Source organism: Nerophis ophidion, linkage group LG07 (assembly GCF_033978795.1).
Source record: "Nerophis ophidion isolate RoL-2023_Sa linkage group LG07, RoL_Noph_v1.0, whole genome shotgun sequence".
NCBI classification, from domain to species: Eukaryota; Metazoa; Chordata; class Actinopteri; order Syngnathiformes; family Syngnathidae; genus Nerophis; species Nerophis ophidion.
In genome coordinates, this window is record NC_084617.1 from 6,144,191 (window position 1) to 6,164,754 (window position 20,564).

Below are 20,564 nucleotides of genomic sequence, written 5' to 3' on the forward strand. Positions count from 1 at the left end.
CAAATAAATAAAATTCAAAAAATAGAGGCAGCTATTTTTAGAACAGGCCAGCGGGCGACTCACCTGGTCCTTACGGGCGACCTGGTGCCCTCGGGCACTGCGTTGGTGACCCCTGTGATTTTCGTACGCCTCACTTTTCGGCAAATAGTTTTTCCAAAAGTTTGCCCCAGTTTTCATATTCCATCTCAGTTATCGTACGGTCAAACATCGTGTGTAAAAAACAAGAAGACTTATTCAGTTCAATTGAGTCATTCGGTACATTTGGATACCCTAACAAAGAATCCCATGTGTTGGGGACTCAGCCTGGGTTATTTTTAGTGAGTGCAATTGCAAAATAAACCACCGTAGGGCCAAAATAATCTGCAAGTGCATGTACTTTGATAAAAAAAAGTGAGAAACACTGTTAACTTGTAGCAAAGTAAAAAGGTGGCATCGTTGGGCTCTCCGCTCATCACCGTTTTACCCAACAAAAGTCTTCAATAAAGGTAAAACTCATGCTAAATGTTCATTTATCTATTTAATGTGTCCCATCCATTATCTACCGCTTATTCCCTTTGGGGTCGCGGGGGGCGCTGGAGCCTATCTCAGCTACACCCTGGACAAGTCGCCATTTCATCACAGAGTAATGTGTCCCATTTATGAATTTTGCATTGCAATCTGCTTGTTAAACTATAATTATTCTCTCTGAAATGTGTTTTTGTGTAAATAGTTTGGGTATCTGTAACATATTAATTGGAGTGGCATTATTTTGTGTGGAAAAAATGTAAGGAAGTTCCCATCAGGGTTTTCTGCTGGCAATTCCAATCACCCGTGAGTGAGATGAGTCGATACCAATCACAGGTATTAACTGTACATTTGTTTTAATATACATGGTGAGCGCTATTAACAGTTTAACAATATCGACACCATATTCATACTAGTTTCTTACTCTTTGTGTAACATGTATGATACACAAAAATGATACAAAAGATGCAGTTTATTTTCCGTATTGGAGGTGATTATCATCATCTTAGGGGAGGGGCTCCACACTGTATGGGATCTGCATTTATGATTGGCAACAACATGCATAAATCGGCAATGGCGATCACGTGCGTTTTCGTAAAAATCGTCCGATACTGATCAATCTCTAGAAAAATTAACTAGCACTGCAGTTAAATCTGCTGCAAAACAATGAAACCTTTAGGCTGGGTATTGTACTGCAACGCTTAGTGTTGACTTCAATAGAAGCAGCTTTGGCACACAGCTAATTCATTTCCCATTTTAAAAAAGCTCTAACTAAGCAGGTGATTTATTTAACTACCTCGGTGGATTTCATTACGTGCAGACACTGTTGAAATAGAAAGACGCCAGTTGACTTGTGCTGGAGTTAACACAAGCCTATTATGACACAACAACGGGAAGTGTATATAATATATATGCAGTATATACAGCACAGGCCAAAATTTGGACACACCTTCTCTTTATTCAATGTGTTTTTTTTTACTTCCATGACTATTTACATTGTAGATTGTCCCTGAAGGCATCACAACTATGAATGAACACACAAAAAAGGTGAAATATCTGAAAACATGTTTTATATTCTAGTTTCTTCAAAATAGCCACCCTTTTCTCTGATTACTTTTTCGCACACTCTTGGCATTCTCTGGATGAGCTTGAAGAGGTAGTCATTTGAAATGGTTTTCACTTCACAGGCGTGCTTGAAGCTCATTGAGAGAATGCCAAGCGTGTGCAAAGCTAGAATATAAAACATGTTTTCAGTTATTTCACCTTTTTTGTTAAGTACATAACTCCACATGTGTTCATTAATAGCATTGATGTGACAATCGACAATGTAAATAGTCATGAAAACAAAGAAAACCCATTGAATGAGAATGCATGTCCCAACTTTTTGCCTGTACTATACATTCTGTGGGTGGTGTTTACATGAAAGACAAGAGTACAAGATTGGTTCTGATGAGCATGGACTGAATGAAATGAAACAAGATAGTTATTTTTGTTAAAAAAAAACAAAAAACAGAAATGAATATGATTTGGCTCCACCTGACCACAACACCAATTCCAGTAGTGAAAGTCCATGGCAGTGTTAATGAGGGGACTACATTGTCCAGCCTGAATAACATGCCTCACAATCCTGCCTCAATGTGCAAGGATGGAGGCGGGACATTTAAAAAGTTTTGCATGTGGCGCTAAATGCATCACGGCTGGATTTGAGTTGGGGGGAGGGCGGCCATCAGAATGGAGGGTATGAGCAGGAGGGGGAGAGGGAGGTTGCTCATGCGGTCCTGTACTGACCTGTACTGGAAGTTGACTGGCAGGCCACCCCCTGCCATGCCCCCCCCTGCTCTCCCTCCCTCTGTGGGGTCGTCTGATCCACCCCAATGCGCCGGCGAATCCTCTGGCCAGCATCTAAACATATGGCGACAGGAGGGGTTGGGGTGGTGGGTGGGAGAGGATGAGGGCAGGGGCAAGGCAGGGCAGGGTGTGCAGGAAGGGGCACTCTGCAGCACTGCCCTGACCGCTACCCCATTCTCAGCACACCCTCCACAACAGGAGTGTCATGTCGTCACGCGGTCGTTTGTAGATCAGGACTGAGGAATGGATGTGTGACCCACCAAAACATTATTAGGCCGACGGCGACCATACAGTTTTGCATTTAGCAGACCTCCTAAACAATCCTAATTTGGATCAGTATTTTTTAGGAATGTAACATTATTAACAATAACCACGATCAAACCCTCACTAATTATAGTTTTACATTCAAATGACCGAAAATCTGTGATAACCGCACTTTGATAAAACTCACTAGCACCAGCTCGCTAAATACTAACACGAAAAAAAGAGACATTAACATCTTTCCCCATTAGGAAACGTCATACCCCAATCAAAACTTAAGATAAAAACATCGCCGTCTGAGCGACTGAAATATCCGATCGTGCACATGGAACCTACAAGCTGTGCTCTCTACGAACAGTGATTGTTCTTTCCTTAGAAGAATATGAGACGAAGATTTTTTTTTACGGTAAGTTAAAGCATAGCTATTGTTACACACTTCTTAATTTAATCAATCTTAAAGTGCTACGGTAAAAACTAATAATTAAAACAATAAAAGCTTAGCCATTAAACAGATAAAATACTAAGACTGAAAGACAATTATCAAAACAAAACATGCAAAATAGTCTGTTTATTAACAGTCCGTCTATTTTCTTAGTCATAAAAATTGGTATAAAGTACTTTTTGAGTATATTAAACAACATCGTGATAAAGTGAAGTGAATTAAATTTATATAGTGCTTTTTCTCTGGTGACTCAAAGCATTTTACATAGTGAAACCCAATATCTAAGTTACAATCAAACCAGTGTGGGTGGCACTGGAAGCAGGTGGGTAAAGTGTCTTGCCCAAGGACACAACGGCAGTGACTAGGTTGGCAGAAGCGGGAATTGAACCTGGAACCCTCAAGTTGCTGGCACGGCCACTCTACCAACTGAGCTAAACCGCCCCAACAATCATGATAATTTTGGTCACGATAATCATGATATGAAATGTTTTCATATCGTTACATCCCTAGTAGGTTTATGGACACACTCAAAATTTAACACAATGCGGTCGTTGGGGTCCGTAAAATCCCGTTATTACAGAGCACACGTTATATAAAACTTTTTTTTCTACCCTTTTGTTTTCAAAATAAATAACAATAAAATATCTCCATTTATGTGGTGAAAACAGCAGGGGTTGGCAGAGTTACTGAGGCATAGAAGTTTAACGTTGTAATTAGGGGAAAAAAACCAAGCGAAAATATGGCGTCGATGGCATAACCACATTTAAGAAAACATCGCTTAAAATTGCATTTTCTGCTTTAGCAAAGTAAGTTTTTAAGGCCCAAAAACTGAAGTGTGGCACAGTGGCAAAGCCTCCCCTCTAAGAAAAAAACAGCTACTACCTTCTCCCTTGAACATATTTTGTGTGTGTGCGAACTTGAACATCTAGTCGTTATGGCATTTAACACACCTAAAGTACGCTTAGAAAAACAGGGATCTCCTACAGGTAGCTTGTGAGTTAGCCAACTGAGTTTGAGTAGCTCACCAAAAGGGTCAAAAAATATATAAAAAATTGTTCAATTCGAAAATAAATACCGTATTTTTCGGATTATTAGTCGCTACGGAGTATGAGCCGCACCGGCCGAAAATGCATAATAAAGAAGGAAAAAAACATATATAAGTCGCGGTAGAGTATAAGTTGCATTTTTCATAAAATCCAACACCAAGAATAGATATTTGAAAGGCATTTTAAAATAAAAAATAGTGAACAACAGGCTGAAACTGAGAACGTGTTAACGTTACATATTAAGGTAAGAGTCATTCAAATAACTATAACATACAGAACATGCTGTAAGTTTACCAAACAACCTGTCACTCCTAATCGCTAAATCCGATGAAATCTTCTTACTCGGTGTCGCTTCTAAACAACTCTGCCAACACCAAAGGTAGACAATGCGCTGATTCCTCGTCTATCAGTACGTCGCTTACGTCAGAGTCATCATCAGTTGCAGTTCCAATTATTTCAGCCTTTCTGAATCCGGAAAGGATGGTTTCTATTGTGACGATTTCTGATATATGTCTAGTCTCTTATGTGAATGAGGTAAATAATATTATTTCATATTTTACGGTAATGTATTAATAATTTCACACATAAATCGGCCGGCAGACCCGTCAGCGATCCTGTTCTGTCTCCCTGTAATGTTTGTCTGATCTTGAATGGGATTGTGCTGAAAATTGTAATTTTCCTGAAGGAACTCTCCTGACGGAATGAATAAAGTACTATCTAATCTAATCTAATCTAATCTAAATCGCTCCAGAGTATAAGTCGCACCCCCGGCCAAACTATGAAAAAGATTGCGAATTATAATACGAAAAATACACTAACAACAAAATAGCATCAAACAATAACTATTGTTTGAGTGCGTTGTAGAGTACAATTTTAAAAGTTGACAGACCTTCTTTGAACCGGCGTATTCTGCAGTGGACATTTTCAGACATGCATAGGAGGGCTATATACATTTCACAAATATTGTAATTCTGACTAAAGACACCATCAACAAACGTCCACTCCAGAAGATACTGGTTCTCAGGAGCATAACAATAAAAAACAGATACCTCAACTCTACTTTATTTTGTACAAATTAGCTCTCACACACGTTTAACAATCACCAGGCTTTCACAGTAAAATACAGTGATATAAAATTACTGCAGAATTACAACAAATGACTAAAAATGGAGATACACTTATAACTTACAGCAATTAACAAAAAAAATAGCGTAATAAAAGTTCAGTATTAGCACCACAGCTAACTGTAAATTCAATCTCTGTAGACTACATTGCACACTCTTGTACAGTATGTGGCAGTAGGTTGTTAAAAGGAGAGAGTAAGTCAAAAATAAAAATACAACATACAGATATGTTATTATAATCAACAATACAATTATTGTAATTAACTGAAAAATCACAGCTCTGTAGTTACAGTTCACAACTGTAAAGATAGTATTTTAATGTGAATATTGGGCAGTATTTGCTGTGAATTTCCAATGGAAATATTTACAGTGTAGTAGAGTTGTCTCAATACCAATATTTTGTTACTGGTACTGGAATAGACGTTCCACTGCTCACCGTAGGTGAACAAGGCATAGATTACGTTAAGAACTTCACGTATCTGGGAAGCAACGTCTCAAACACTGGAGACGCAGAAAAGGATGTAAAGACCAGAATCGGAAAAGCTGCAGGAGTCTTCCAAAGCCTCAGGAACATCAGGCCATCAAAATCTATCAGTACGTCCACAAAGCTGCGCCTATATATGTCAGTGGTCATCCCTACAGTGACCTATGCCTGTGAGACGTGGATGAAGACATCAAGCATTACGAACGAACTGGATGTCTTCCACCGACGGTGCCTCAGATACATCTTGAGGATCTCATGGCGAGACCACATCACCATTGAAGAAGTGGTGAGAAGGGCAGGGGTAGCACCATTGTCCGACATAGTCTGACAGGAGAAGATGACTAGGCACAGACTCCGACTGCCAAGAGAGAGACCGGCAAGTGTGGCAATGGATTGGGTGCCAGAAGGGGGAAAGAGGACGTGGAGACAAACAGCCAAGGAAGACCTGAGAGAGATGGGAGTCAGCTGGCATGGAGCAAGAAGGGTCGCCAGTGATCGGAACAAATGGAGGGGACTTGTCGCCCTATGTTCCAACAGGAACGGGAGGAACTAAGTCCAAGACCAAAATGTATGTCGATATTTCTCAAAATAAAAGGGACCACAAAAAATTATTCTTTATTTTATTTTTTATGATTGATAGTTTCTTATTGCAATCAAAGAATAAGTTTTTCATTAAATAATAGTAGACAGCATCTGTTTGGGTAGTAAGTAGGCAAACAGGTTACAAAGGCTCCTAATCTGCAGTAATCCATTCATTCTATTATTTTGTCCAAATTATGAGGGCTGGGCGATTATATGATCGTGATCGCGATTAATTTGTGTTCGATCACTGTGGTCAGCTGTTAGCATTTCCTCAATCAACCATGGCGGAAAAGTGTTGGAAGTTACCGCAGTAGCTAACAGACGATGCTCGGTATAATCCTACACGGAACAAGCCTCCTGGATTGACTGTGATCCTGTGTGTGTCTGTCAATGCGTTTATGTACATTTGCGTACACAAACAATCAGCGTTGTGCCTCGTCACATTACGCAGCTGGAAGTGCAGCCCGGAATAACATAATAAAGAAATATGACGAGCATAGAAGTTGAAAGATAGCACAAAAAAAATGTTGTTCCTGAATAAACATTCAACTTCTTTCGTGTGTTAATACACATTATTTTACAGTACCTACAATTTAAACTTGACTTTAATGTAATTTTATTCAATGTATGCTAAAGTATTTGAGTACCAAAACACTGGTGAGAAGCACTAATTTTAATTAAATTTTCCTGAAGGAACTCTCCTGAAGGAATCGATAAAGTACAATCTATCCATCTAATGTAAAGTCGTGGTTTACGTACACCTGTAAAGAACATAATGTCATGGCTGTCTTGAGTTTCCAATAATTTTTTACAACTCTTATTTTTTTGTGATAGAGTGATTCAAGCACATAACTGTTGGTCACAAAAAAAATTCATGAAGTTTGGTTCTTTTATGCATTTATTCTGGGTCTATTGTGGCAAACAGCTCCATTTTTGTTTCATCTGACATAAAATGGACAAAGATAAGACCTTCTGGAGGAAAGTTCTGTGGTCAGATGAAACAAAAAGGAAGAAGTTTGGCCACAGTACCCAGTAATATGTTTGGAGGAGAAAAGGTCAGGCCTTTAATCCCAGGAACATCAGACCTACCATCAAGCATGGTCATGGTAGTATTTTGCTATGGGCCTGTTTTACTACCAATGGAACTGGTGCTTTAAATGAGACAATGAACATTCTTCAGGACAAGCTAAAATCATCAGGTTGGGTCTTCGGCGCGGTTGGGTGTTCCAACAGGACAATGACACCAAACACACGTAAAAAAAAAAAAAAGGAAGCAGTTTGGCCACAGTACCAAGTAATATGTTTGGAGGAGAAAAGGTCAGGCCTTTAATCCCAGGAACATCATACCTACCATCAAGCATGGTCATGGTAGTATTTTGCTATGGGCCTGTTTTACTACCAATGGAACTGGTGCTTCAAATGAGACAATGAACATTCTTCAGGACAAGCTAAAATCATCAGGTTGGGTCTTCGGCGCGGTTGGGTGTTCCAACAGGACAATGACAGCAAACACACGTCAAAAGTGGTAAAAGAAAGGCTAAATCAGGCTAGAATTAAGGTTTAAGAATGGGCTTCCCAAAGTCTTGACTTTAACGTGTGGACAATGCTGAAAAAACAAGTCCATGTAAGGAAAACCAACAAATTTAGCTGAACTGCACCAATTTTGTCAAGAGGAGTGGTTAAAATTCAACCAGAAGCTTGTGGATGGCTACCAAAAGCGCCTTTTTGCAGTGAAACTTGCCAAGGGACATGCAAGTAAATATTAACATTGCTCTAAGTATACTTTTGACCCAGCAGATTTGCTCACATTTTCAGTAGACCCATAATAAATTCACAAAAGAAGCAAACTTCATGAATGTTTTTTGTGACCAACAAGTATGTGCTCTAATCACTCTATAACAAAAAATAAAAGATGTAGAAATGATTGGAAACTCAAGACAACCATGACATTATGTTCTTCACAAGTGTACGCACATTTTGATCGTGACTGTATACATCAGGGGTCGGGAACCTTTTTGGCTGAGAGAGCCAAAAAGCCAAATATTTTAAAATATATTTCCGTAAGAGCCATATAATATTTTTTTTTAACACTGAACACAACTAAACACCTGCATTTTTAAGACAAACATTTCTAGAGTATAATAGGTCTCTTATTCTTTGTAATAACATTGTTATTCTGAATCTAACTGTGGAGGGGGCGTGGCCTGCGGGCCTGCAGCGACATGCGCGTAGATGGCCCACCTGGGCCTTGTTATCTAATCACCTGTCGCTCTGTTATAAGCAGCAGCCAGGAGGAGAGACAGGGTTGGGGCTGGAAAAACTATTGCTGGAAAGCAACTGAGAGACTTATTGAAAAATAAAACAATATTGTAACCCTGAAACAGGCTCTCATGTCGGTGCTTGGGGGTCTGAAGAACCCCCAGGAGGGCAAGCCCCACACTAACCAATAATAAATGGTTAACTTCTTACCATTAACGCAACTTCTTGAACAGGTGCGGAAGAAAACAGATGGATGGATTAAAAATGCATGAGAATGTTTTATATTTTGAACATTATTTGTAACACTGTGATTACAAGTGGAATTATTCGTTACTTATCGTGTTAAGCAACGTCAGCTCAGATTTATCAGAGAGCCAGATGCAGTCATCAAAAGAGCCACATCTGGCTCTAGAGCCATAGGTTCCCTACCCCTGGTATACATGTAATTCAAGTACACAAATTTGAAAGTGTTGTTTCGTAAATGTTAACTTGAAGTAAAAGTATTGCAGTATTCAGTACACCACTGATACTGTGTTTACTGCAGAATGCCCTTTTTGATGACAACTAAAATAACAAAATCATTTTGAGGGGAGAAAAAAAAAAAGTTGTCTTAACTCCCAAAAAATGTACCATGGCCTTAAAACCGAGGTACAGACCAGTGTGTGGGTTACTTGTACCGTAAGCACAATTTGACATATGTTGTCAGCTGTGAGCATACCTTACATGGCGGAAAGATACTGCAATAGTTATCAGTAGGGATGCAACTGATTGATTGATTGATTGAGACTTTTATTAGTAGATTGTACAGTACAGTACATATTCCGTGCAATTGACCACTAAATGCTAACACCCGAATAAGTTTTTCCAACTTGTTTATAAGTCAGGGTCCACGTTAATCTATCAATGGTAAATTCACAGTACTCGCCATAATCCTGCATGGGACCATTACACTTTAATTTTTTTTTAATTATTGCGAAAATTAAGATCGGATGATATTTAAAAATTATTCATGATCATTTTTTTTGCCATATCGTCCAGCCCTAGGGACAAGTGGTAGAAAATTGATTATTAATCTACTTTTTCATTTACTGTCAGTATCTGCTTACTTTCTGTTTTTACATGTAATATCTACACTTATGTTAAAATGTAATCACTTATTCTCCTGTTTGGATACTTTATATAAGTTATGGCTAATACTACAAATGTTGGTTTCAATCCAATGCCACGTAGTTACAGGATCATACACGAGTCAAAATTAAAGTTCTCCTATGTCGCAGGACGTATTTCCTAACTTTAAAGGGGAACATTATCACAATTTCAAAAGGGTTGAAAACAATAAAAATCAGTTCCCAGTGACTTGTTTTATTTTTCGAAGTTTTTTTCAAAATTTTACACCTCCTGGGATATCCCTAAAAAAAGCTTTAAAGTTCTGGATTTTCGCTATTTGCGATGTGACCGTCCATTTCCCTGTGACGTCATACAGGGCTGCCAATACAAACAACATGGCGGTTACCACAGCAAGATATAGCGACATTAGCTCGGATTCAGACTCGGATTTCAGCGGCTTGAGCAATTCAACAGATTACGCATGTATTGAGACAGATGGTCGGAATATGGAGGCAGATAACGAAAACAAAATTGAAGAAGAAATTGAAGCTATCGAGCAAATAGCTATTGACGCTATTCGGCCGTAGCGTGGGTGTACCTAATGAAGTGGCCCATAGCATGGCTGCCTTATTAGCATCGCCGGTAAAATGTGCGGACCAAACGATCAGGACTTTCGCATCTTGTGACACTGGAGCAACTTAAATCCGTCGATTGGTAAGTGTTTGTTTCGCATTAAATGTGGGTATCTAGTTTCAAATGTACATACAGCTAGCGTAAATAGCATGTTAGCGTCGATTAGCATAGCATGTTAGCATCGATTAGCTGGCAGTCATGCCGTGACCAAATATGTCTGATTAGCACATAAGTCAACATCATCAACAAAACTCACCTTTGTGATTTCGTTGACTTAATCGTTGCAAATGCATCTGCAGGTTATCCATACATCTCTGTGCCATGTCTGTCTTAGAATCGCCGGTCAAATGTGCAGACACTCTGGCACATTCAATGGGGGTCTGGCGGCAGATTTCTTGCCAGTGGTGCAACTTGAATCCCTCCCTGTTAGTGTTGTTATAACCTCCGACAACACACCGTTGAGGCATGATGTCGCCAAGGTTCCAAAAAATTGTGGAAAAAACGGAAAATAACAGAACTGAGACCCAATGTTTACAATGTGTTGAAAATGAAATTGGCGGCTGTATTACCTCGGCGACGTCACATTCTGACGTCACCCCCTCCAGAACGATAAACAGAAAGGCGTTTAATTCGCCAAAAATCACCCATTTAGAGTTCGGAAATCGGTTAAAAAAAATACATGGTCTTTTTTCTGCAACATCAAGGTATATATTGACGCTTGCATAGGTTTGGTGATAAAGTTCCCCTTTAACACTGCTCCCCTCACCTCCCAAGGGGTGATCAAGGGGATGGGTCGAATGCAGAGGACACATTTCACCACACCTAGTGTGTGTGTGACAATCATTGGTATTTTAACTTTAAACAATAAAAAAGACAAAAGATGTTGTGATGATAAATGATAAATGGGTTGTACTTGTATAGCGCTTTAATACCTTCAAGGTACTCAAAGTGCTTTGACACTACTTCCACATTTACACATTCACACACTGATGGAGGGAGCTGCCATGCAAGGCGCTAACCAGCACCCATCAGGAGCAAGGGTGAAGTGTCTTGCTCAAGACACAAGGGACGTGACAAGGTTGGTACTAGGTGGAGATTGAACCAGGGACCCTCGGGTTGCACTCTGCCACTGATGAAAAATATTGATGTAATCTTTGTAGTATTATCTACTATGTAACTGTATGTACTTGGTATCGTTACAGTCGATGTCTGTGTAGATCCACCCATGGCATTTGTTTAAATCCAGGATCGCAAGCTTGCTGTTAGCGGTTGGCTACGGCAGTGGTTCTCAAATGGGGGGTACACGTACCCCTGGGGGTACTTGAAGGTATGCCAAGGGGTACGTGAGATTTTTTAAAAATATTGTAAAAATAGCAACAATTCAAAAATCCTTTATAAATATATTTATCGAATAATACTTCAACAAACTATGAATGTAAGTTCATAAACTGTGAAAATAAATACAACAATGCAATATTCAGTGTTGACAGCTAGATTTTTTGTGGACATGTTCCATAAATATTGATGTTAAAGATTTTTTTTTTGTGAAGAAATGTTTAGAAGTTCATGAATCCAGATGGATCTCTATTACAATCCCCAAAGAGGACATTTTAAGTTGATTACTTCTATGTGTAGAAATCTTTATTTATAATTGAATCACTTGTTTATTTTCCAAAAATTAATTTTTATATCTTTTTTTCCAAATAGTTCAAGAAAGACCACTACAAATGAGCAATATTTTGCACTGTTATACAATTTAATAAATCAGAAACAGATGACATTGTGCTTTATTTTAATTTTTTATCTCCTTTTTTTCAACCAAAAATGATTTGCTCTGATTAGGGGGTACTTGAATTAAAAAAAGTTCATAGGGGGTAAAAAAGCTTGAGAACCACTGGGCTACTGTATCATCTTACGGTGTGTGGTGTAACATGTTTAGCTATACCTCGTCCTGCAGGGATGATATTTGTACTTTGTTTGTCGCCATGGAGGCAAGGATTAGTAAATAAGAAGTAGCTAAAATACTGCAGACTGCGGATAGGCATTAGTCGCTATAGTGCTTAGAGGTGGGGGGGGGTTAAATCACGAAAAATGATTCCCGGGCGCGCCCACCGTTGCTGCTCACTGCTCCCCTCACCTCCCAGGGGGTGATCAAGGGTGATGGGTCAAATGCAGAGAATAATTTCGCCACACCTAGTGTGTGTGTGACAATCATGTGTACTTTAACCTAGCGAGCCATGTTTTGAAGCACCGCTTGGAGAGCAGGGCTTTACTGTTTAAAGCTTCATATTTATGGTTAGTTTATTTTTTTTCAAAATGCATCTATTCTCCCTCTTTTGTTCCCACACTGTGTATACTTGTAAGAACACTGTGCGTGTGCGTTGCCTAACACGCTCCTCTGCTCGTTTTACCAGCAATGTCACGATGTGACGATGGTGCACCGTTATGTTCGTTTAAAAAAAAAAGTACCGGTATTATTCAGAGGCAGTATGGTACCGTTTTTTTATCATGAGTACCGCGGTACTTTATTACTATCGGTATATTTTACACCCCCACGGATTAGTGATCAAAGTTGGAGACCGCTGTGTTGGAAGTTTTGAGTGGAAAACATTTTATTTTTCTCAAGCTTCTGCACCTCCAATGAAATGTTTTTGAAAACTGCTGCTCTAAAGCCCGAGACTCCCTGGTGCAACATTATATCAAAACAAACAACAATAATGGTGTGTTGCATTTGTACTGAGAAGTTGGAATGTTACGGGTTCTTAGTCGGAAGTTTCAACTGGATCGCCTCTCGGGGTCGGATTCCCTACTCGGAAAGTCGGAGCATTCTCACCACACTCGAGTCGGCTTCAAAGATGGCTGTTCTGAATGTAAACAATAATAAAAGCTTCTACAACATTTGTTATTAGCACTCCTGATTAGAGCTGGGCGATATAGACGAAAAAGTATACCTCAATATATTTTTACTAAAACTCCATCCACCCATCTATTTTCTACCGCTTGTCCCTTTCAGGGTCGCGGGGAATTCTGGAGCCTATCTCAGCTACATTCGGATGGAAGGCAGGGTACACCCTGGACAAGTCACCACCTCAACACAGGGCCAACACAGATAGACAACATTCACCCTCACATTCACACACACTAGGGCCAGTTTTAGCGTTGCCAATCATACTTAATCTCGATATTCGATACATATCGCGATATGTTTTTGGTTGAAAGTATACATATAAAAATATTCATTTTTGAGCGATATTCAATTAAATTGAAGTGACTGACAACTGTACTGTAAACAGTCAGTGGCACTTTTATTAACCCAGTTAGTCAAGATGGGTATTAACAGCACAGAAAAGAAACTGTTTAAGTAGCACAGAATTACATAACATAAATGAAATAGAAAATTTTTATTTTTATGTAAATAACTGTGCAAATAATACAAAATGTATCAAACTCAGATAAAAAAAAAAAAAAACACATCTGTAGGCAAGCTTTGTGATTTCCTTTCCTGGTTCGATGACCTGCCCTATCTTGCCTCTGATTGGCCTGTCCCTAACCAATCCTGACTCATCATAGTAAACAACCAACCAATCATGGATGTTCTTAAAAGTGCTTGGAAGTAGGAAGGTGAGGAGTTTAGTAGCCCATGGAGGGGAAGCGGGGGAGAACAAGGAACACAACAAATAAGCGGCTTTTAGTCATTTTAACGTCAAATAAATTATATCAATATTACGATATTTTCTTAATTCATATCTTGTTTAAAAATATATCAATATATCTTACAAACTGGATATACTGCCTAGCCCTACTCCTGATTAGTTTTTGTAGCACTAAATCAGCCATTTACAATGTATAGTGGAACCTTTATACATAGTAACATTACTGTAGTGCAGGGGTCAGGAACCTTTTTGGCTGAGAGAGCCAAATATTTTAAAATGTATTTCCGTAAGAGCCATATATATACTATATATTTTTTTTTAACACTGAACAGAACTAAACGTGTGCATTTTTAAGTAATACCAACATTTCTAGAGTATAATAGGTCTCTTATTCTATGTAATCACATTGTTATTCTGAAGCTAACTGTGGATGGGGCGTGGCCTGCGGGTCTGCCAGGACCGGCCTCGAAATCAGCGACAGGTGCGTAAACGGCCCACCTGGGCCTTGTTATCTAATCACCTGTCGCTCTGTTATAAGCAGCAGCCAAGAGGAGAGACGGAGTTGGGGCTGGAGCCAGAGTGCGAGCGAGAACGAAAGAGAAAAATACAACTGCTGGTAATCAACTGAGAGACTTATTGAAAAACAAAACAATATTGTAACCCTGAAACAGGCTCTCATGTCGGTGCTTGGTGGCCTGAAGAACCCCCAGGAGGGCAAGCCCCACACTAACCAATAATAAATCAATTACTTACCATTAAGGCAACTTCTTGAACATAAAAAAAGCATGAGAATGTTTTATATTTTGAACGTTATTTTTAACACTGTGATAACAAAAGGAATTATTCATTACTTGTCGTGTTAAGCAATGTCAGTTCAGATTTATCCGAGAGCCGGATGCAGTCATCAAAAGAGCCACAACTGGCTCGCGGGCCATAGGTTCCCTACCCCTGCTGTAGTGTAAGCAACATTTATTTCATGTGTTTTTACATTCTATATTGCGAGCAATAATGTCTGCGTTTCCTCTTCATCCACTGCATTTAAAAGGTAAAAGAAAGAGTGCATATTTTCCCATAGGTTATTTGTATTTAGACAGGCACAATTATAGCTTTAGTGGCTGTGGCCATCTCGATTTCTGACCTCGGAACTGGGACGCTCGCAACTCGGCTGTGACGTCCTTCTCAGCTCCGACATCCAGCTTGCAAGGTAAATGGAACACACCATAAAAAAAAAATGGATGTGTTTTTTTAATTTATTTTACACACACCAGCAGAGAGGCAAGTTAGCAGGCTGTCACCTCAAAAAAAATGTTCTCTGGATGAATATCTAATCGAACGAAATGGAATTACCTTTTCTGGGGTAAGGAGTCTGGACATTCGAAATGTCAGAGTTAAGTTATGTGAAGCAGGACCTTATTCTGCAGACCACTGATTGTTTAGAACAGTGGTTCTCAAATGGGGGTACGCGTACTGGAGGTACTTGAAGGTATGCCAAGGGGTATGTGAGAGTTTTTAAAAATAGCAACAATTCAAAAATCCTTTATAAATATATCTATTGAATAATACTTCAACGAAATATGGATGTAAGTTCATGAACTGTGAAAAGAAATGCAACAATGCAATATTCAGTGTTGACAGCTAGATTTTTTGTGGACATGTTCCATAAATATTGAGGTTAAAGGGGAACATTATCACAATTTCAAAAGGGTTAAAAACAATAAAAATCAGTTCCTAGTGGCTTGTTTTATTTTTCGAAGTTTTTTTCATAATTTTACACCTCCTGGAATATCCCTAAAAAAAGCTTTAAAGTTCTTGATTTTCCCTATTTGCGATGCGACTGTCCATTTCCCTGTGACGTCATACAGTGCTGCCAATACAAACAACATGGCGGTTACCACAGCAAGATATAGCGACATTAGCTCGGATTCAGACTCGGATTTCAGCGGCTTAAGCGATTCAACAGATTACGCATGTATTGAAACAGATGGTCGGAGTATGGAGGCAGATAGCGAAAACGAAATTGAAGAAGAAATTGAAACTATTGAGCGAATAGCTATTGACGCTATTCGGCCATAGTATGGGTGTACCTAATGAAGTGGCCCATAGCACGGCTGCCTTATTAGCATCGCCGGTAAAATGTGCGGACCAAACGATCAGGACTTTCGCATCTTGTGACACTGGAGCAACTTAAATCCGTCGATTGGTAAGTGTTTGTTTCGCATTAAATGTGGGTATCTAGTTTCAAATGTATATACAGCTAGCGTAAGTAGCATGTTAGCATCAATTAGCGTAGCGTGTTAGCATCGATTAGCTGGCAGTCATGCCGCGACCAAATATGTCTGATTAGCACATAAGTCAACAACATCAACAAAACTCACCTTTGTGATTTTGTTGACTTAATCGTTGCAAATGCATCTGCAGGTTATCCATACATCTCTGTGCCATGTCTGTCTTAGCATCGCCGGTAAAATGTGCAGACACTCTGGTACATTCAATGGGGGTCTGGCGGCAGATTTCTTGCCAGTGGTGCAACTTGAATCCCTCCCTGTTAGTGTTGTTACACCCTCCGACAACACACCGACGAGGCATGATGTCTCCAAGGTTCCCAAAAAATAGTCGAAAAAACGGAAAATAACAGAGCTGAGACCCGGTGTTTGTAACGTGAAAATGAAAATGGCGGGTGTGTTACCTCGGTGACGTCACGTTCTGACGTCATCGCTAAAAGACCGATAAACAGAAAGGCGTTTAATTTGCCAAAATCCACCCATTTAGATTTCGGAAATCTGTGAAAAAAAAATACATGGTCTTTTTTCTGCACCATCAAGGTATATATTGACGCTTGCATAGGTCTGGTGATAATGTTCCCCTTTAAAGATGTATTTTTTTGTGAAGAAATGTTCAGACTTGGGCTTCACGGTGGCAGAGGGGTTAGTGCGTCTGCCTCACAATACGAAGTTCCTGCAGTCCTGGGTTCAAATCCAGGCTCGGGATCTTTCTGTGTGGAGTTTGCATGTTCTCCCCGTGAATGCGTGGGTTCCCTCCGGGTACTCCGGCTTCCTCCCACTTCCAAAAACATGCACCTGGGGATAGGTTGATTGGCAACACTAAATTGGCCCTAGTGTGTGAATGTGAGTGTGAATGTTGTCTGTCTATCTGTGTTGGCCCTGTGATGAGGTGGCGACTTGTCCAGGGTGTACCCCGCCTTCCGCCCGATTGTAGCTGAGATAGGTGCCAGCGCCCCCCGCGACCCCGAAAGGGAATAAGCGGTAGAAAATGGATTGATGGATGGATGGATGTTCAGAATTAAGTTCAGGAATCCAGATGGATCCCTATTACAATCCCCAAGGAGGGCACTTTAAGTTGATGATTACTTCAATGTGTAGAAATCTTTATTTATAATTGAATTACTTGTTTAATATTTTGCACTGTTATACAATTTAATAAATCAGAAACTGATGACATAGTGCTGTATTTTACTTCTTTATCTCTTTTAACCCAACCAAAAATGCTTTGCTCTGATTAGGGGGTACTTGAATTTAAAAAATGTTAACAGGGGTTACATCGCTGAAAAAGGGTTGAGAACCACTGGTTTAGAACACTCATTTATGAAGTGTACGCCTGTTGCAGACACACCTTTACTTGCTTATATTTCTAACCTGTTCAGCTTGTTACATACATTACGGCGAGTCCCCCTCCAGAAATCCAAACACTACCATTCAGTGTGACGCGTGTATAATAAAGTGTATAGAAGCAAAACAACAACAACAAAAAGGTTCTCAAACTTCTGCGTAAGCAAATGTACCAAAAAAAAACCCCACCAGCGTGCGTTTGTGCCATATAGCATTATTCCTCCCCCTTCAACACCATCTCATTAATAGAAACTCGATTTGCGGACAGCTGCACTCGCGTACACATTATAGGAGAATTGATTGCACCCAGCACACAATGAAAAGGATGAACACCAGGGAGGGAGGGAGTGAAAGGGGAGTGAATTAATTAAGAGAACCAGGTGGTCAAATGTTGGGTGGAAAATCACTAGCTAATGACACATCACACTGTGGCCACGGTCTCGCAAGTGGACGCCTTTCTATTGTTGAAATGGCCAGGTTTCATCTGGGAGATGACCTTATGCTCCCCGGGCCACATGGCGCACGAGCGTGTCCAAATTTGCTCACTGCTGGCATATATATGTATATGTCCATTCCCTCTTCAATGGTAATATTAATAAGCAAAGACAAGAACGTCTCTGATGCAAACATTAAGTGAGGAAATGAATGAATGGCTGCTGTCACCGCATCACAGTCACTGGGCCAATTGAGTAATCCCTGCATTCATTTTGCCCTCTCATTTGCATTTCATCGGATAATGACATCGACTATCATTTGATGCAGAACGCCTTTCAGACACATTTGGGTGCAATTAGACAGATCTCATTAGGCACAAACAGCAACGTGGCGCAGCTTTATGAACGCGACTTTTGCCGAACCTTTTAAGGAAAGATGGCAGACATTGTTTTGCAAAGTGAAAGTGGGTTAATAATTATAATTAAAAGGTGCAACAGTTTTACTACTGCTATGATCTAGTGCAGTGGTTCTCAAATGGGGATACGCGTACACCTGGGGGTACTTGAAGGTATGCGATTTTTTTTTTAATTCTAAAAATAGCAACAATTCAAAAATCCTTTATAAATATATTTATTGAATAATACTTCTAAAAAAAATATGAATGTAAGTTCATAAACTGTGAAAAAAAATACAACAATGTAATATTCAGTGTTGACAGCTAGATTTTTTGTGGACATGTTCCATAAATATTGATGCTAAAGAATTATTATTTTTGTGCAGAAATGTTTAGAATTAAGTTCATGGGGATAGGTTGATTGGCAACACTAAATTTGCCCTAGTGTGTGAATGTGAGTGTGAATGTTGTCTGTCTATCTGTGTTGGCCCTGCGATGAGGTGGCGACTTGTCCAGGGTGTACCCTGCCTTCCGCCCGATTGTAGCTGAGATAGGCGCCAGCGCCCCCCGCGACCCCGAAAGGGAATAAGCGGTAGAAAATGGATGGATGGAATCAAAATGGATCTCTACTACAATCCCCAAAAAAGGCACTTTAAATTGATGATTACTTCTGTGTAGAAATCTTTATTTATAATAGAATCACTTGTTTATTTTTCAACAAGTTTTTAGTTATTTTTATATCTTTTTTCCCCAAACAGTTCAAGAAAGACCACTACAAATGAGCAATATTTTGCACAGTTATACAATTTAATAAATCAGAAACTGATGACATAGTGCTGTATTTTACTTCTTTATCTCTTTTTTTTCAACCAAAAATGCTTTGCTCTGATTAGGGGATACTTGAACTAAAATTATGTTCACAGGGAGTACATCACTGAAAAAAGGTTGAGAACCACTGTGTTAATGTAAGATATTATGGTAAGAGTCATTCAAATAACTATAACATATAGAACATGCTATACGTTTACAAAACAATCTGTCACTCCTAAACGCTAAATCCCATGAAATCTTATAAGTCTAGTCTCTTACGTGAATGAGCTAAATAATATTATTTGATATTTTACGGTAATGTGTCAATAATTTGAGAAAGGCACCAGCGTCCCCCGCGACCCCAAAGGGAATAAGCGGTAAAAAATGGATGGATGGATGGATGGATGGAATCAAAATGGATCTCTATTACAATCCCCAAGGAGGGAACTTTAAGTTGATGATTACTTCTATGTAGAAATCTTTAATTTTTAATAGGATCACTTGTTTATTTTTCAACAAGTTTTTAGTTATTTTTATATCTTTTTTTTTCAAATAGTTCAAGAAAGACCACTACAAATGAGCAATATTTTGCACTGTTATACAATTTAATAAATCAGAAACTGATGACATTGTGCTGTATTTTACTTCTTTATCTCTTTTTTTCAACCAAAAATGCTTTGTTCTGATTAGGGGGTACTTGAATTAAAAACAGGTTCACAGGGAGTACATCACTGAAAAAAGGTTGAGAACCACTGTGTTAACCTAACATATTATGGTAAGAATCATTCAAATAACTATAACATATAGAACATGCTATACGTTTACCAAACAATCTGTCACTCCTAAACGCTAAATCCCATGAAATCTTATACGTCTAGTCTCTTACGTGAATGAGCTAAATAATATTATTTGATATTTTACGGTAATGTGTTAATAATTTGAGAAAGGCACCAGCGCCCCCCGCAACCCCAAAGGGAATAAGCGGTAGAAAATGGATGGATGTGTTAATAATTTAACACATAAGTCGCTCTTGGGCTTCACGGTGGTAGAGGGGTTAGTGCGTCTGCCTCACAATACGAAGGTCCTGCAGTCTTGGGTTCAATCCCAGGTAGGGCTGGGCGATATTGCCTATTTTTACTATTGCGATATTTTTAGGCCATATCGCGATATACGATATATATTACGATATTTTGCCTTGGCCTTGAATGAACACTTGATACATATAATCACAGCAGTATGATGATTCTATGTGTCTACATTAAAACATTCTTCTTCACACTGCATTAATATATGCTACTTTTTAACTTTCATGCAGAGAGGGAAATCACAACTAAGTCAAAGTGTATTTATTAAAGT

At 39.2% G+C, this 20,564-nt stretch overlaps 1 protein-coding gene across 3 annotated transcripts in view; it reads right to left on the reverse strand.

The window, feature by feature from the left end:
• Positions 1–20,564, reverse strand: part of pbx4 (pre-B-cell leukemia transcription factor 4) — a 106,520-nt gene that overhangs the window by 75,374 nt on the left and 10,582 nt on the right. For 2 of the 3 annotated variants that reach the window (XM_061905245.1, XM_061905247.1), the window contains exon 2: positions 2,293–2,406. The exons of the other annotated variant lie outside the window; for it this stretch is intronic. In XM_061905245.1, coding sequence (XP_061761229.1) covers positions 2,293–2,406 — 114 coding nt within the window. The remainder of the gene's footprint in view (positions 1–2,292; positions 2,407–20,564) is intronic. 3 annotated transcript variants of the gene reach the window in all.